The sequence below is a fragment of the Sitophilus oryzae genome, unplaced genomic scaffold, assembly GCF_002938485.1.
Source record: "Sitophilus oryzae breed Bouriz unplaced genomic scaffold, Soryzae_2.0 scaffold_1297_pilon_pilon, whole genome shotgun sequence".
Classification (NCBI taxonomy): domain Eukaryota; kingdom Metazoa; phylum Arthropoda; class Insecta; order Coleoptera; family Curculionidae; genus Sitophilus; species Sitophilus oryzae.
The window spans coordinates 10,041,760-10,057,282 of NW_022145945.1; the positions used below are offsets into that span (position 1 = coordinate 10,041,760).

At 31.9% G+C, this 15,523-nt stretch overlaps 1 protein-coding gene across 3 annotated transcripts in view; it reads left to right on the forward strand.

Annotated features, from left to right (window-relative positions):
- Positions 1-15,523, forward strand: part of LOC115874739 (tubulin-specific chaperone cofactor E-like protein) — a 40,932-nt gene that overhangs the window by 5,397 nt on the left and 20,012 nt on the right. For 2 of the 3 annotated variants that reach the window (XM_030890011.1, XM_030890012.1), the window contains one exon: positions 14,562-14,689. In XM_030890011.1, coding sequence (XP_030745871.1) covers positions 14,577-14,689 — 113 coding nt within the window. In that variant the 5' untranslated portion in view covers positions 14,562-14,576. The remainder of the gene's footprint in view (positions 1-14,561; positions 14,690-15,523) is intronic. The other variant, XM_030890013.1, reaches the window with a different exon arrangement.

The following is a 15,523-nucleotide window of genomic DNA, read 5'->3' on the forward strand; positions in this document are numbered from 1 at the left end:
AATATAAAAGTTTGTATTTGGCAACAAATGTAGTCATTATTCCTAACGAAATAATAGGTACCTATTTTATGTTTAGCAGTATTTAACTTATAATATAAAAATACATTGTAACCATAGCGTTTAAAATTATTGTAACAATGATATGTCGTAAAATACTCATTTACGTCTGACAAAGGCAGCCATGCCAAACGACTGGGTCAATTTTAATTAAGAATGTTCTAATCTATCAATATTTTTATTATCGACATTATCGAATCGAAGATTACAGTTGGAGGTTGGAACGTTTGGTCAATTTTGGTGTTACAACAGCAAAATAAAACACTAATACACTTAAACACTGTACTTATTAAACACAGAATCGAAATTATTAACGTAGATATTTTTATTTCTTGGGATAGGTGTCTACAGGGTGGCAATTTGAAAATTGGCAATTAAGAATATCTTGTACAATTTTAGTGTAGTGAACTTTGTATAAACTTTATTACAATGGTGATTAGTTGTTCAGCTTTCAAGTGTAAAAACCGCAGTGATAAGCAAGAACTAGGAGTTACGTTTCATAGGGAAATAAACAGTCCACTCCACCTTTTTAGCGTTTTCTTATTGAATTTGATAATTATTTTTCTGATATGATATGTACTTGATATACAGGGTGTCCCAGGCTGAGCGTGCATTAGAAGTTTCTAGAGAACCATAATATCTAGATCGGAGATTTTTTGCACATAATTGTTTTTTAACGTGATCTATCGATTAAAAATATTTTCAATATGGCGGCACTTCCGGAAATACCGGAAGTTTACAGCAACTTTTTTATTTTAAATGGGTGCCCCCATTTTTTGTTGCATAATTAAATTCTCTGTAAAATTTCATGAATTTTGATATGAAACACTCTATATCTAACATTAACCGTTTTTGAGAAAAAAATATTTAAAATTTTTGGACGAAAAAACTGCCTGTCAAAAAAGAATTGCATAGCCTAAAAGTCAAATTTAGTGATTACCAGAGCCACTGTGACATAAAGGGAAGACATGTGACTATCTATTTCAAAAATTAAATTGTCTGAATGTCATATAGTAATGGCTGTAGCTGTCATGGAATTGAGCTATTAAAAAATTATCATAAATCATTTTTTTCAATTGGAAGCCCCTTTTTTTAATCCCCCCGTCTTTAAATTCGTTACTTTTTGACTATACATGTTCCTATACCTAAAATAAATCGTTTTTAAGTTATTTAAGATTTAGTTTTAAAACGTATGTTTTTGTTGATTTTATTTAGTTTCTTTCATAGACAAACAAATAAAAAGAGACTGGCAAATTAATTGGCAAAGAGAGGGACAACGTTCCCGTAGCGCAACTCAGAACGCAAAATTTCGTTCTATTTATGTTGATCTGCCCATTATGTCTATTGGGTCCACTATCTCATTCTAATATAACAAGAGAGAAAGAAGCAACCATATAAAACGTAATTTCTAAATAGAAATTAGAACAATCGCTTTTCGTTTTCGTCATCATGACAACCAAGATATGGATGACAACATCATGACAATTCGTCATGTTTGTTAATTTTTCTTTTGGTGATTTACCTTTTTTTCTAAACACTCCATTTTATTGACTTATGAATATGGATAGGGAACAAATTCCTTTGTTCCATATAGGTATTTATATTTTGTTACTTATAACTTTCGGTTATACTATTTGTTATTTTATTTGCTGCAGGAGTCAGTATCATCTATTTTTTATATGTATTGGTGCCTCCTTTCTCTGATAGATGTTAAAGACACCCGGTAAAATAAAAGTAAGTAGTTATATTTATCATCTTATTAAGAAAAATGTAGAAGTAGTAGTGTCAAAAATATTTCGAACCTCTCTTAACATAACAAATTAATACAATTAATTTTTTTCATTTTTTGGGTAGTTTTATAGCAGGTTTATAGTAACCAGAAACTTTATTAATATACCTATTTTACTTTTGTTTTAGGTTTAAAACTGGACTTGAAAATGGGTCAGGATTATGATTCTCGTAAAGTCTTCTTTGCTTGGAGATTCACTTTGTTATTGCAATTAGGCAGTTTTTTCGAAAATTAGATTTTTAATGCCCTTTAAAAAAATTGGCCGATCGTTTCCTGCAACAGTCAGTTCTTCTGCATTTAAAATTGGTAGGTGGGTGGAATAAACACTGTTATTTTTTGTTATTATATTATAAAAAGTTTATTTATTTTTATGTATAAATAAATATGTTTATAAAACAGTACAATTTTTGCTTTTTTTATAATTTCCCTTATAATAGTAGTACTCTTTCGTTCTGAAAGAAACTGCAAATTTTCACTTAAACTGATTTATTCCCTATACCACGTAAAGGGAACGTACCCACGTTCCCTTTACGTGGTATAGGGAATAAATCAGTTTAAGTGAAAATTTTCAGTTTCAGAATGAAAGAATACTAAAATTTTCCGCCAGCCAGAATGTGCGATAATGTCTTACGATACGTTTTATACCTATCTCTTTCTTTTTCATATAAAGCACACATAATAAAGAAAGATAACAATAAAGACGTACGTCCTGCCATGGTCTTGTTAATTGGTATCAAAATTGTTATTCTGAGTTGCGCTACGGGAACGCGGTCCCACTCTTTACCATGGGATTTGTCAGTCTCGTTTTATTTGTTTGTCTATGGTTTCTTTTGACATTAAATGTCAAACAATCAGACAATTTATTTCTATCTGTCAGAAAACTAATTATTCGAGTTTCCTATATTATAAATAACGCTGCCTTAAGAGTTTAAAAAGTGTAGTTATAAAAATATATCTCGTATTTTTGCTCTTTAGTGATATCTAATATAATATTATTAGTAATATTCCGTATGATCGAAAAAAAACAGCGCAAAGTTGACTCGGAAATGATGCTGCTTTTTGAACAAAGCGTCAGAATATGATATGGCCAGATCTATTGTTTTACATCACTTGACGTTTAAAGTCATAGGCTACTGGTTAAAATAAAAAAAAATAGGCTACTGGTTAAAATCAAAAAAAATATACGCTTTAAAACTAAATCTTAAATAACTTAAAAACGATTTATTTTAGGTTTAGGAACATGTATAGTCAAAAAGTAACGGATTGAAAAGCCTTTTCACTAGTGAAATAAAAAAGTGGTTTTCCATTTGAAAAAATGATTAATGATAATTTTTTAATCCCTCAATTCTATGACAGCTGCGGCCATTATTATATGACTTTCGAACAATTTAATTTTTGAAATAGATAGCCACATGTTTTCTCTTTATGGCAAAGTGGCTGTGGTAATCACTAAATTTGACGTTTAGGCTATACACGTATTTTTGACAGGCAGTTTTTTTCGTTCAAAAATTTTAAATATTTTTTTTTCTCAAAAACGGTCAATGTTAGATATAGAGTGTTTATCAAAATTCATAAAATTTTACGGAGAATTTAAGTATGTAATAAAAAATGGGGGTACCCATTTAAAATATGAAAATTGCTGTCAACTTCTGGTATTTCCGGAAGTGCCGCCATATTGAAAATATTTTTAATCGATAGATCTCGTTGTGAAAGTGTGATGTGCAAAAAATCTCTAAGCTAGATGTTGTAGTTCTCTAGAAACTTCTAATGCACGCTCACTCTGGGACATCCTGTATGCTATACGTCGATACTAGTTTTGTACCATTTTAATCGTTTTATTCGTAATTAACTAACGTTTTATTCGTAATTAGTTAGTATAATACCACCATAGGCGTAGTCAAAATATTTATAAAAAAATATAAATATCTCTTCAAGCAGCTAAGTTAATAAAAATATGTGCCACGGCACTGTTTGGTGGTATGGTAACAATTTGGTTTCGGGTGTTATTTGTCCTTGCATTCTTTAGTCATTAGTTTCAATCCTAGATGCAACATTTTTCGTAAACCGTAATTGTGCGGTTTGAAATTTTTATGCAAAATCTGGCAATACCGCATAGAAGAAATGTATCAACTCAACTATTATCTGTTTTTAATATATTTGATTTTCCACTAAGCTGTCGGCATCACTGTCTTACACGTTAAAATCCAGACAACGCAGTTTCGATGACTAGATCCATATGGTTGGTATCTATTAAATGATCACAAATCAATATAATTCATATGTCCGATAACTAGAGGTGGGTATTCTAGTTTCTTGGGAGGAACTAGTTCCTCTGTGGTTATCTAGTCTAATCTCTAGTGTTTTCTGTGGTAATTATGCCGGCTGTGGTAATAGACAAGGTCGAATCCATCGTCGTCGCTTTGTATTATATCTCGGATCTGTCCACTGAATATATTCCCGTGAACTAGTCTTTTAATTAGTTTTTCTAGTCCCTCTCAGTCTTTTCGGTCCAATACAGGTAACATCATATATATATTAACTAACTGATTTGATATGTATAATGGGTAACATACGACTGGCACTCTCCACTCCCGCTTAGCATCGGGCTACGATCGCGCTGGCCGATCCGTCGCCGTCGCATATATTATTATAGAGGGTGTCCCAGAAATAAGTGCAGGTATTTTAAGGGATGGTAGATCTCGATAAAAGAAACATATTTTCTCTTTATCGTTTTTCAAATAAGTCCAAAATAACGGAATTATGTTACTTTGAATATTTCCAAAAAAAAATTTTTTTTGCTAAAATTTTGGGAACCACTGGACCTTTTCTGGATTTTCTTTCTTGTAAATTTAATCTAATACTTATGTTGCCATATTATCAAGAAATTATGTTTTTTAACTAAAAACTAAAAAAAAATCCAAAAAATTTCGAATTTTTTAAAAAAAAATTTCGCAAAAAAAAAGTCATAGGCGTGTTTCTGGGGTTGAACTATACTACCAGTTAAAATACTTGCACTTATTTCTGGGACACCCTGTATATCGGTCACAGTCTCGATTCCGGAATACGTCCTGAGGAATTAGTTCTTTGAAAAACCGGGAACTAGTTCCTTTCATTCTGGTGTCGGAATAGTTCATGGGAACTAGTTCGTTCATGAACTACACACCTGTACCGGTAACTCTATCCCCTATGTTTACTGATTTCTCTGGGATATCGATATTTAAGAAAACACATCTCTAGTTCTGATTGGTTACTCGCCCCGGCCAGTATCCAGTACAATATTTTGCAACGTAATTTCGGCGGCGAAAAACCAAATGCCCCGCGGAGTTTCATAATGATCTAGGCGCCGAAGACCTTGGCGTCTTAAAATAAAGCAAACATTATTCCGATTTGCAGCCTTGCCGTTTCTTATGCCAATTAATTAACTGCGCGTTCCATGGCGAACAGATTGTTTCAATTGAGGTGTAGGAGTCGTGTTTGTGGTGCTTCTTCGTTTTATTTAGTTTCAGGATATAAAACTGAATAAGGCGGACTAATAAAAATATACAGGGTGTTTCAAAAACATCTGTCATCTCTCCTGGAAATATTCCTCACGTAAAAATAAGATTTATTTTTCATATCAACATAGGCCCGATTCTGCTTTGTTTTGTAGCTACAGGGTGTTAAAATTTTAATAATCTTTCGATTTATTCTAATTTTCTTAAAGTACTTTTAGTGATTTGAATGAAATCATTTCAGGGTAAAAGTTACTTTAAGTGCTATATATTTTAATGCTAAAAAAATGTTGATAAATTCAGGGACGTGCATATGGGTTATCACTGGAATATTTAAAAAAACATGTGCGCCACTGACTTTTTTCTTTTGATATAAAAATTGTGTAGGCCGTTTAAAGCCAATTAAAAGTTATCTCTTGATATTTTCGAATTCGGCCTCCTTGATGAGATAAACGCAATTTTATTAATCACAATTAATAAAATAAAAATAAAATTAATAAATTATAATATTTTACCTAATTCATTATTAAATATTGTTACTATTAGTTATTATTACTATTAGTCCAACCTACAGCAATTTCAAATAAAAAAATAATGGCATTTAACTTAATTACAAAAAAACTAATTTTAAAAAGTTTTAACGTAACTATAAAACTGCATTTCCATTCCCATGTTTATAGTTTATAGGAACTTTTTTTCATAACTTTTGAGGAATCACTGAGCACTTATTTAAAGAATTTCGCCAGTTAATGATATTAGAATTTTTTAAAGGTTGCTATTAGACTTGAATCATGGCAAATTAATAAAATTACGTTTATATCATCAAGGAGGCCGAAATCGACAAAATATCAAGAGACAACTTTTAATCGGCTTTAAACTGATACATGATGACATACAAATGATGACTAACAAGAGAAAAAAAAATTGGCGTACATGCTTTTTTTAGAAAAATATTCCAGTGAAAACTCATGTGCACGTCCCTGGTGAATATTACGACACTGTTAAATTACGACGCTTTAAAATATGTCGCATTTATAGTATAGTAACTTTTACCCTCAAAATTTCATACGAAACGTTAAAAGTACTTGGAAGAAAATTATAATAAATCGAAAAAATATTAAGGCTTTAACACCCTGTAGCTATTTTCACGTGAGGAATCTCCCCACGAGAGATGGCACATATTTTTTGAAACACCCTGTATAAAACCTCATAAATATTTAAGTATACGCGATTGTATAGAAGTTGAGGAACGTTCCGTGATATTCAGTTCTTGGATTATGGATTCATTGGTTCGTCGGGCAGTCCAAGGAATTCTGTGCATTCGTCGCCAGCTGTACATCTCAGTTATGTCAATTTTTTTTGACTCTCATCGTCTAGGGCTCGGCGTGTGTTTAAAAGTGATTTAAGTTATTACAAATATAAAATCACAAAAATCGACACTGGTGACAATGACTTTTCACAATCCAAAATCATCCACAGATGTCCTCTCTCATGTTTTCTTAATGTTTATGGTACTTTGAAATATAGCCCTGAAAATAGTCCCATAATATTTATATGAAAATACCGTATGATCGAATAAAAACGGAGTCCAGTTGGCTTGGAAATGACGATCAATGACATTTCCCATATAAATTTATATATAAAATTACAGCGATCTTCATTTCATAGCCATCGCTGACGCCATTTTTATTCGATCATACGGTAGTATCCTAATTTTTGTGTGTATGATGTTACGCAAAATAATAGGGATAGGGAATACTACAATGATAGCTTTTTATTTTATTATACGAATCCGGAAGAATATATTTACAATGTAAATTGTAATTTGTTTGTTTTAGATTACATAAGTCTTGAGATTTATCGAATAAAATAACACCAGGAGATATTTTTAATCATAATATAATAAATACGCAATTACTCATATTGTTTTCGAATTTCGCAATACATATTCTCTCAAGTTTGTCTACGTATTTGTAATTTTAAACAACTAATTGTGCATTTTATCATTACTATAAAATCTTACAACACAAAGAATATACCGATCTGGTCATCGAAACTCTGGATTTTAACGTGTAAAGGTGCGTATTCATTATCCGAACGAACGAACGAACGAACGAATGTTCGCTAGTGGTATGGACGGGGACCGCCAGGACCGCACGATAGAACCGCACGACAAGATCGGACGCGAAAGCCTTTGATGTACCGACTCGAAACGGATGGTCGAGCGAACGAACGGCCGCATGCGTTCGGTCCCCGTCTAAATATACCGCACTTTCATTCGTTCGTTCGTTCGGATAATGAATACGCACCTTAAGAGAGTGATATCGACAGCTTAATGGAAAATCAAATGTGTTAAAAAGAGATAAAAGTTTGGTTGATACATTTCTTCTATGCGGTATTGCCGGATTTTACATCAAAATTTCAAACCGCATAAGTAGGCGTTTATGAAAAGTTTGCATCTAGGGTTGCAACTTTATTTTTCACAATAATTAGTTAATCATGTTACTACGGTTGTAATAGATTATATTTAACTTAGATATATTATCTTCATCTCAGTAGTTAATTTTTTTCTACACACATTTTCTATAAATGTAAAAACCGGCAACACTGTATGCCGCTTTTTATTTTGTCTCTGTCTGTCAACCGGTTTTATATTTATCTCTGTCGCATACAATACAGACCACGCAGATGAAGTCATATACGTATTACTTTTTACAAATATACTGAGGGTTCCCTATTTAACCCCGTGTGCAATTTCTGTGCCGTAAGAAAAAGACAACATAACCCAGCTCCATATTAAAACTGCATAAGTCTATTTCCCCGGATATGGATTCAACTGCGATTGCGCCAAACTCCGATTGATTGTTATTTTAGTTCTGTTTGGATTACTTTTTATTTGTGCGCGTAAAAGAGTGATTTTGTTTAGTTTATTGTTTCCAACTATTTTTTGATATTTTTCCAACTCCATGATAATGTGTTATAAATAATAAAAATATAAATAAAATTGAAGGTTAGGGGAAATGTCAGTCAACCACTTCCCTTTAAAAACATCGACCAATGAAAACTTCTTCAGGTGAGGCATGCTCAGTTAAATGAATATCCGGGTGAAATAGACTTATGCAGAATTCCATATTGTTCTTTTACTGTTTGGGCTTCACTTTTTGGAGATTAGGCGAGTATATTTGTAAAAAGTAATACGTATATGGATGAAGTGACCAGGGCTAGTAGTAACAAAAGATAACCTATAAAGTACGTCTACTTGATCTGGATCTTTGTCTATGGAAGGAATATCAAGAATGCAGGCATATAATATGGGAGTATGATCAATTTAATACAAAACGCATTTAAATAAACATCATAAAATATATCAAAATACCAATATATTTTAAAGAAGAACCTATACACCAGCGGTAGAGAGTCCACGTGGGCTTGACGAGCAGGTATGTCAAAATACACCAAAACATACAAATTTGTCGAATTTTTATTGATGGGACGCATCGTATATTTTTTTACGAGAAAGATCGATTAAACCGATAGTAGACCGAGAAGGAGAACAGTGCAGTCATTGTCGGTAAAATAGTTGCGTTGTTTTATTAATTTTTTATTGTTTTTCTTCTGAATTTTTTAATTTCTATAAAGACTATGTCTCATTTACCTGGAAAAACTTATCACATATTTAAAATTCTTGTATAAGAAAGTAATATTTAAAATATTTATAGCACGCTATATTTTAAGCTCGCTAACAGAGAATTTGTTTTATTTCTCTTTGAAAAAATCGCTACGAGTTCTCAAGATATTTAGAATTGAAATAGTCAATACAGGTCATTATTGACGAAAAATAAACACGTTGAGTAGATAGTTATTTCATAAAATTAATCATAAATTTTTCTGCAAAAAATGACGATAAAACAGTTTCTGTTGAAATTTCAGCATAAAAACATTTCAAATTTATGATTTCAGTCTAATAACTATTTAATCAACATGTTTAATTTATGTCAGTGATGACAGGTATTGATAATTTAGATTCCAAATATCTCGAAAACCATTACTCGTAGCGATTTTTACCAAGAGACCTTTTTCACGTTGAAAACGTCGTAAATGTTTATTTTTTTACTCAGTAGTTTTATACAGGTACGGACGAAAAGTTATTACTCTTCAAACCAATTAAAAAATATGTAGGTGGCGCCCTCTACTAGTAGGAGTCATATTGACATCAAAATCAAATTTCTCATGTCAAAAGACTCCCAGACACCAATTTTCATCCAAATATTGATGTTATTTGAGAAATTATTTGGAAAAAATCGAAATAAAAATGAAACTTCTACACCCTGTATCTCCGAAACTAAGCATTTTAGGACATACATTTATACGAACTTTTTTACTTATTTTTATCTGCAGAATATGCTGCTGAAGTTTCCAGAATACAGTTCGGACCACCCTGTATAAGTAATGGAATATACAGGGTGTCCCAGGTTGAGCGTGCATTAGAAGTTTCTAGAGAACCACAACATCTAGATCGGAGATTTTTTTTGCAAAGTTGGCTTGCAAATGATGATCGATAACATACTGCTTTTTGAACAAAGTGTCACAATACGACATGGTCAGATCTATTGTTTTACATCACTTGACGTTTAAGGTCATAGGCTACTTTATATCAAGAAAAATATACGCTTTAAAACTAAATTTTAAATAACTTAAAAACAATTTATTTTAGGTATAGGAATATGTATAGTCAAAAAGTAACGAATTGAAAAGCCTTTTCACTAGTGAAATAAAAAAACGTGGGTTGCCATTTGAAAAAAATGATTTATGATACTTTTTTAATCTTTCAATTCCATGACAGCTGCAGCCATTATTGTATGACATTCAAACAATTTAATTTTTAAGATAGATAGCCACATGTCATCTCTTTATGGCACAGTGGCTGTGGTAGTCACTAAATTTGACGTTTAGACTATACACATATTTTTGACAGGCAGTTTTTTTCGTCCAAAAATTTTAAATGTTTTTTTCTCAAAAACGGTTAATGTTAGGTATAGAGTGTTTGATATCAAAATTCATAAAATTTTACAGAGAATTTAAGTATGTAATAAAAAATGGGGTCACCCATTTAAAATAAGAAAGTTGCTGTCAACTTCCGGTACTTCCGAAAGTGCCGCCATATTGAAAATATTTTTAATCGATAGATCTCGTTGTAAAACAATGATGTGCAAAAAATCTCCGGTCTAGATATTGTGGTTCTCTAGAGATTTCTAATGCACGCTCAGCCTGGGACACCCTGTATATCGAATATGATATAAAATTACTGAAATGGCTGATCCTAGTATTTCTCTTTTTCTTATGGTATTGTAGATTTGCATGTGAAGTATTACTTTTACTGAAATACTGATTCTTCGTAAACCTGCCAAGCGTAATTAATTTAGAGGTCAACAATCTAGACATTTTGTTTCAGAGAATGAACGCTGCACCTAAAACTTGTCGCTTTGGTCATATATCACTGAACACTGAATATGCAAATCAACTAATGTACAGGGTGGGTCAAATTCGACGCTTTTAAATAGAAACACCCTTTTCTATAGGAGATAGATGAAAACTGATATCTGTGTCTGGAGCTCAATTTTCATCAAAAACATGATGGTGAAAACTGCACATCAATATCTGTTACCGTTTCGGAGTTACGGGGTGTTTTTCAAAAATGTGCATTTTTAACAAATCGCTGTAACTTTTTTGCGATGGAAAATGTTGTATTTCTATGAAAACATTTTCAAAGCACCTTTTTACGTAGAATTTAATGGTTTAAGTATAATTTTTTTAAAATTAATAATTTAAGAGTTATCAACAGAAAAATTGATTTTTTATTTGGGACACCCTCTATATTTTTAATTAACTGAAAAGAATTTAAAATTACCTGTTCAAAAATATAGCACACTTAATATTTTGTTATAATCCCCATCGAAATACAGTATTTTTAAAAGTTCGCCACTTTTAACTAGTAGGCTTTGGACCCCTTATTGATGATATGCCCTTAACGGAACTCGAAAATATATTTTTCCAGCAAGACGACGCACCGCCTCTGAACGCTGAAGTTATCAGCAAATTTTTGCAGTCAATTTCAAGAATAATTGAATAGCAGCTAACCAAGATCTCAGCCGTTGGCCGTCGAGGCTGCCTGACTTAGTGCCCATGGATCTAATCCTATGGATATATTTGCGGTTACGTAGCAGTTATGAGAGGGTATCTTTCACCCCTACTGAGTTAATGAATTCCGCGAGAAATGTTCAAAAACTGCCCCGTCTGTTCATATCAGAAGACGGTCGAGATGTCGAACACCTGTAGCAAAATCTCATGTCTTGGTTTGCTATTTATTTTTATTGTTATTAGATATAGTTTAAATGTGTTGATGTTGGTTAAATATATTTTAAATTGTTATAAAATTCTGCATCTCTCATAGCAAATATTATTTTCGTTTTAATTGATGCACAGCTAGAATTTTTTTTGCATTACAGCCAGTGCCGTTCAAAGCCTACTTATTTAGAGCGGGCCGTATTTTGATATACTCTATATCTCGAAGAGGAATCGAGCAAAATATCAAGTGTGTTATATTTTTGGAAAGGTAATTTTAAATTCTTTTCACTTATAATATCACAAGAGCTTAAATTATTTTCGGAAATTTTTTTGAGGGCACGAATATTTTGAAAATTATCCCGAGTCGAAGACGAGGGATAATTTTCCTAAAATATTCGTGCCCGAAAGAAAATTTCCAGGAATAATTTAAGCTTGCGTGGTATTCGGTAAGAAAATTTCACACCTAAATTTGAAAAAAAAAAAAATTAATCCAACATGACATTTTAAAATAATTTCAATTTGTTAAGTTGGCCAAGGTATTGCTAAAACTCAAATGGGTAATATTTCAATATATAGACATTGTAGTTCATTCACATTATGATTGTAGATCTTATGTTTACCTTTTCAACTGTCAAAAAATTTCCACTAAAGTTTCGTGGCGCCTCGAAAAAATTTCCGGAAATTTTTTCAGTTGCCATGGTAACTAGTCAACATTAAAGCATGTTATTGGTTGAAAAGTAGAGGTGTGAAATTTTCAATAAATTAAAAATATACAGGGTGTCTCATATAAAAAATCAAATTTTCTGTTGATAATTCTTAAATTATTAATTTTAAAAAAATTATACTTAAACCATTAAATTCTACGTAAAAAGGTGCTTTGGAAATGTTTTCATAAAAATACAAAATGTTCCATAGCAAAAAAGTTACAGCGATTTGTTAAAAATGCATATTTTTGAAAAACACCCCGTAACTCCGAAACGCTAACAGATATCGATATGCGGTTTTCACCATCATGTTTTTGACAAAAATTGAGCTCCAGACACCGATATTAGTTTTTGTCTATCTCCTATAGAAAAGGGTGTTTCCATTTAAAAGAGTCGAATTTGACCCACCCTGTACAGGGTGCCCCATTTTAGTTGCTCTTTTGAAAGTCGAAGGGTCTTTTGTTCATTTATAAAGATAGAATCTTGGGGTTTTTACGAACCCCAACCAATTTTTTTATAACACCGGAAACAAAATTGTAATAATAATACGTAGAATAAAAAACTTGCTTCCGATTAGTTTTTCGAAAACCGTAAAGCTGCCTTATTTGTAAATAAAAAAACCCGAAAACTTTTTATACTACCATGACCGTATGATTGAAAAAAATGGCGTCAAGTTGGTTTTAGAAATGACAATCAAACATTTTTATATTTTTGCATATTCCTGCATGTTTCGTAATGACTTGCTAATATTTAAGGAAATGATTCTTGAAACTATTCTAAGCAAAAAACTTCATAATGAACGTATGTCCCAAACTTCTTAACTTTTGACATACTGTCAAATGTTCTAAAATATTTTTTCAAAATTTTACAAAATCAACCAGTGAGTCCTATACGGGTTTTAAATTGAATATATTTTTGAAGAAAAAAATGGTACCCACTTCTCTTAAATTAAACATTATTTTTAAAATCTTCATTCGTTTCACTGGTAGTTTTTGCTTTAAAAATATAAGTCATTTTACTTAAGGGTCAAATTACTAATGTGTGGAAGTCATTCTGCTTCAATTCAGAGAGACAAAAAAAAACAAATTTTGAACATCAAAAAAAAATTATTTATCTAACAGCCCCTACTTATAAAGACATTACTCACATGTATACATGCATATAAAATAAATAATAACTCACGCGTGAGTTTTTTAAGTTATAACAAACTAGTGTGTTATGAATTCCCTGTCATATACGCCACGAGACTTTTCTGGCAGTATTTGTGCTGTAGCCGCCTCTGCCTGGTTAATAATTTCTCGAGGAAGATCTTCCTGAATCATTTTTCTTTAAAATCTGACTTGCTAGTTGATAATTCACTATTTTATCGTTAAAAAATCGCGATTTATCTAAATGACGTCTTAATGTCAGTGCTATTTATTATTTACAAAAAAAACGCACATCTATATTGCATAGTAACATAAACGCACACTGATAATTTATTAATTCGCAACAATGAAAGTAGAACTGGTAGATCATTTTAAATCAATTATTCTTTAGAGATTGGACATTCCATTTATAAAATTTTGTATGACACTCGCGTGTTATAACATATAAGTTACTTGAGAAAATTAGCCCTTTCGGCCTACGGCCTCGAGGGCTAAACATTTCCCAGCGTGACTTATATGTAAGATAACACACTAGTACCATAAATAATTATTTTAGGCATAATCGACGTGTAACAAATTTCGTAAATATATTTATAATATCATCAGAGTTATTACGAAAATTTTAAGGTGTTTAGGACATCATTCACATGAAGTTTTTTTTTTCTTAGAAAAGGCCAAAGAATCGCTTGCTTAAATATTGGCATGTCATTAAGTAACACCCTGTATATTGATACCGATCTTTGTTTCCAAACCATCTCCGGCGTTTTTTCGATCATATGGGATTTCTTGAGTCATTATTTAACTTAATAATTATTCTAACTATTCATTAATACTTTTATTTATCTATTTTACTTAGTAATAGACTTGTTAAAGGTACCAGCGTGGTGTAAAATGCAAATTAGATATATCACTCGAAATAGGTACCGACATTTTAACTAGTTAATTGTTTTTTTGATTGAAACGAATTGTGAAACGAAAATGAAAGTTGCCGTATTTATAATGTTTTTTTTCTGGTCTTGTTTTTCAGCTAGATTCATAAACAATGCCGTCATTACTGGAAGCCCTCGAACAAAAGTATGGGGAAGCTGCCGATTCGGACTCCAGTCCTGACTCTGACTCTGCAGGAATATCGGTAGCAATATTTGTACCATGCAGGTAAAGAGACAATTAATTTCTTTAAATAGACAGTTAAAGCAAGGCCAAAGACGTAGACGTAAACGTATCGTTTAACATGTACGCTTGCGCAGTGAGAAATTCACTTGCGTTTACGGATGCGTGATACGCATGATACAAAGAATACAAGGTATGAAATTGCGCGCATTGGTCACTACGTCACAGGTGATAAAGGTACCATGGGTCGGCAAGCTCCGCGCGCCAATTTCAAATTATCAAACAGATGACATAATAAATGTGAAAATCATTTTTCAAATGTCAAGCTCGATAATTTGACACAACTTTTGGGGTTATGTCCTAATTCTTCCCTATTTTAAGTCTTTTTTATTAGTGGCAATTGAACAATATGGATATTTTTTTGTCTGGCGTATGACGTCACAGGTGGTATGCGCAAACTTAACGAAATTGGAGCCGCCATCGATCATACCTTGTTTTCTTTGTACCATGCGTGATACGTATCTTTACGTGTCTTTATGTACGTACAAAACGCAAACGTATCGAGCCGAAGGAGTTTTGATTTTCACCCGAATGATGCCGAACGTACAAATTCGCAAATAACTCGTTTCCACAACTGGCTAGTAATTAAGTTATTTCATAAATTTTGGGGCGAGTGTAATAGAACTGGACCTATTTTATTACAATAAATTAGTATGAAAATATTAAGCATCATAATAAACTCATTTTGGAATCTATTTAATAAATGCTAGTTCTTAGCCAAAATCCATATGAGGATTCTAAAAGATGGAATCTAATAAATAATCATAAAACTGTGTCTGATTTACAATATTTTTTATTACTAAGAGCATTTTAAGTTGT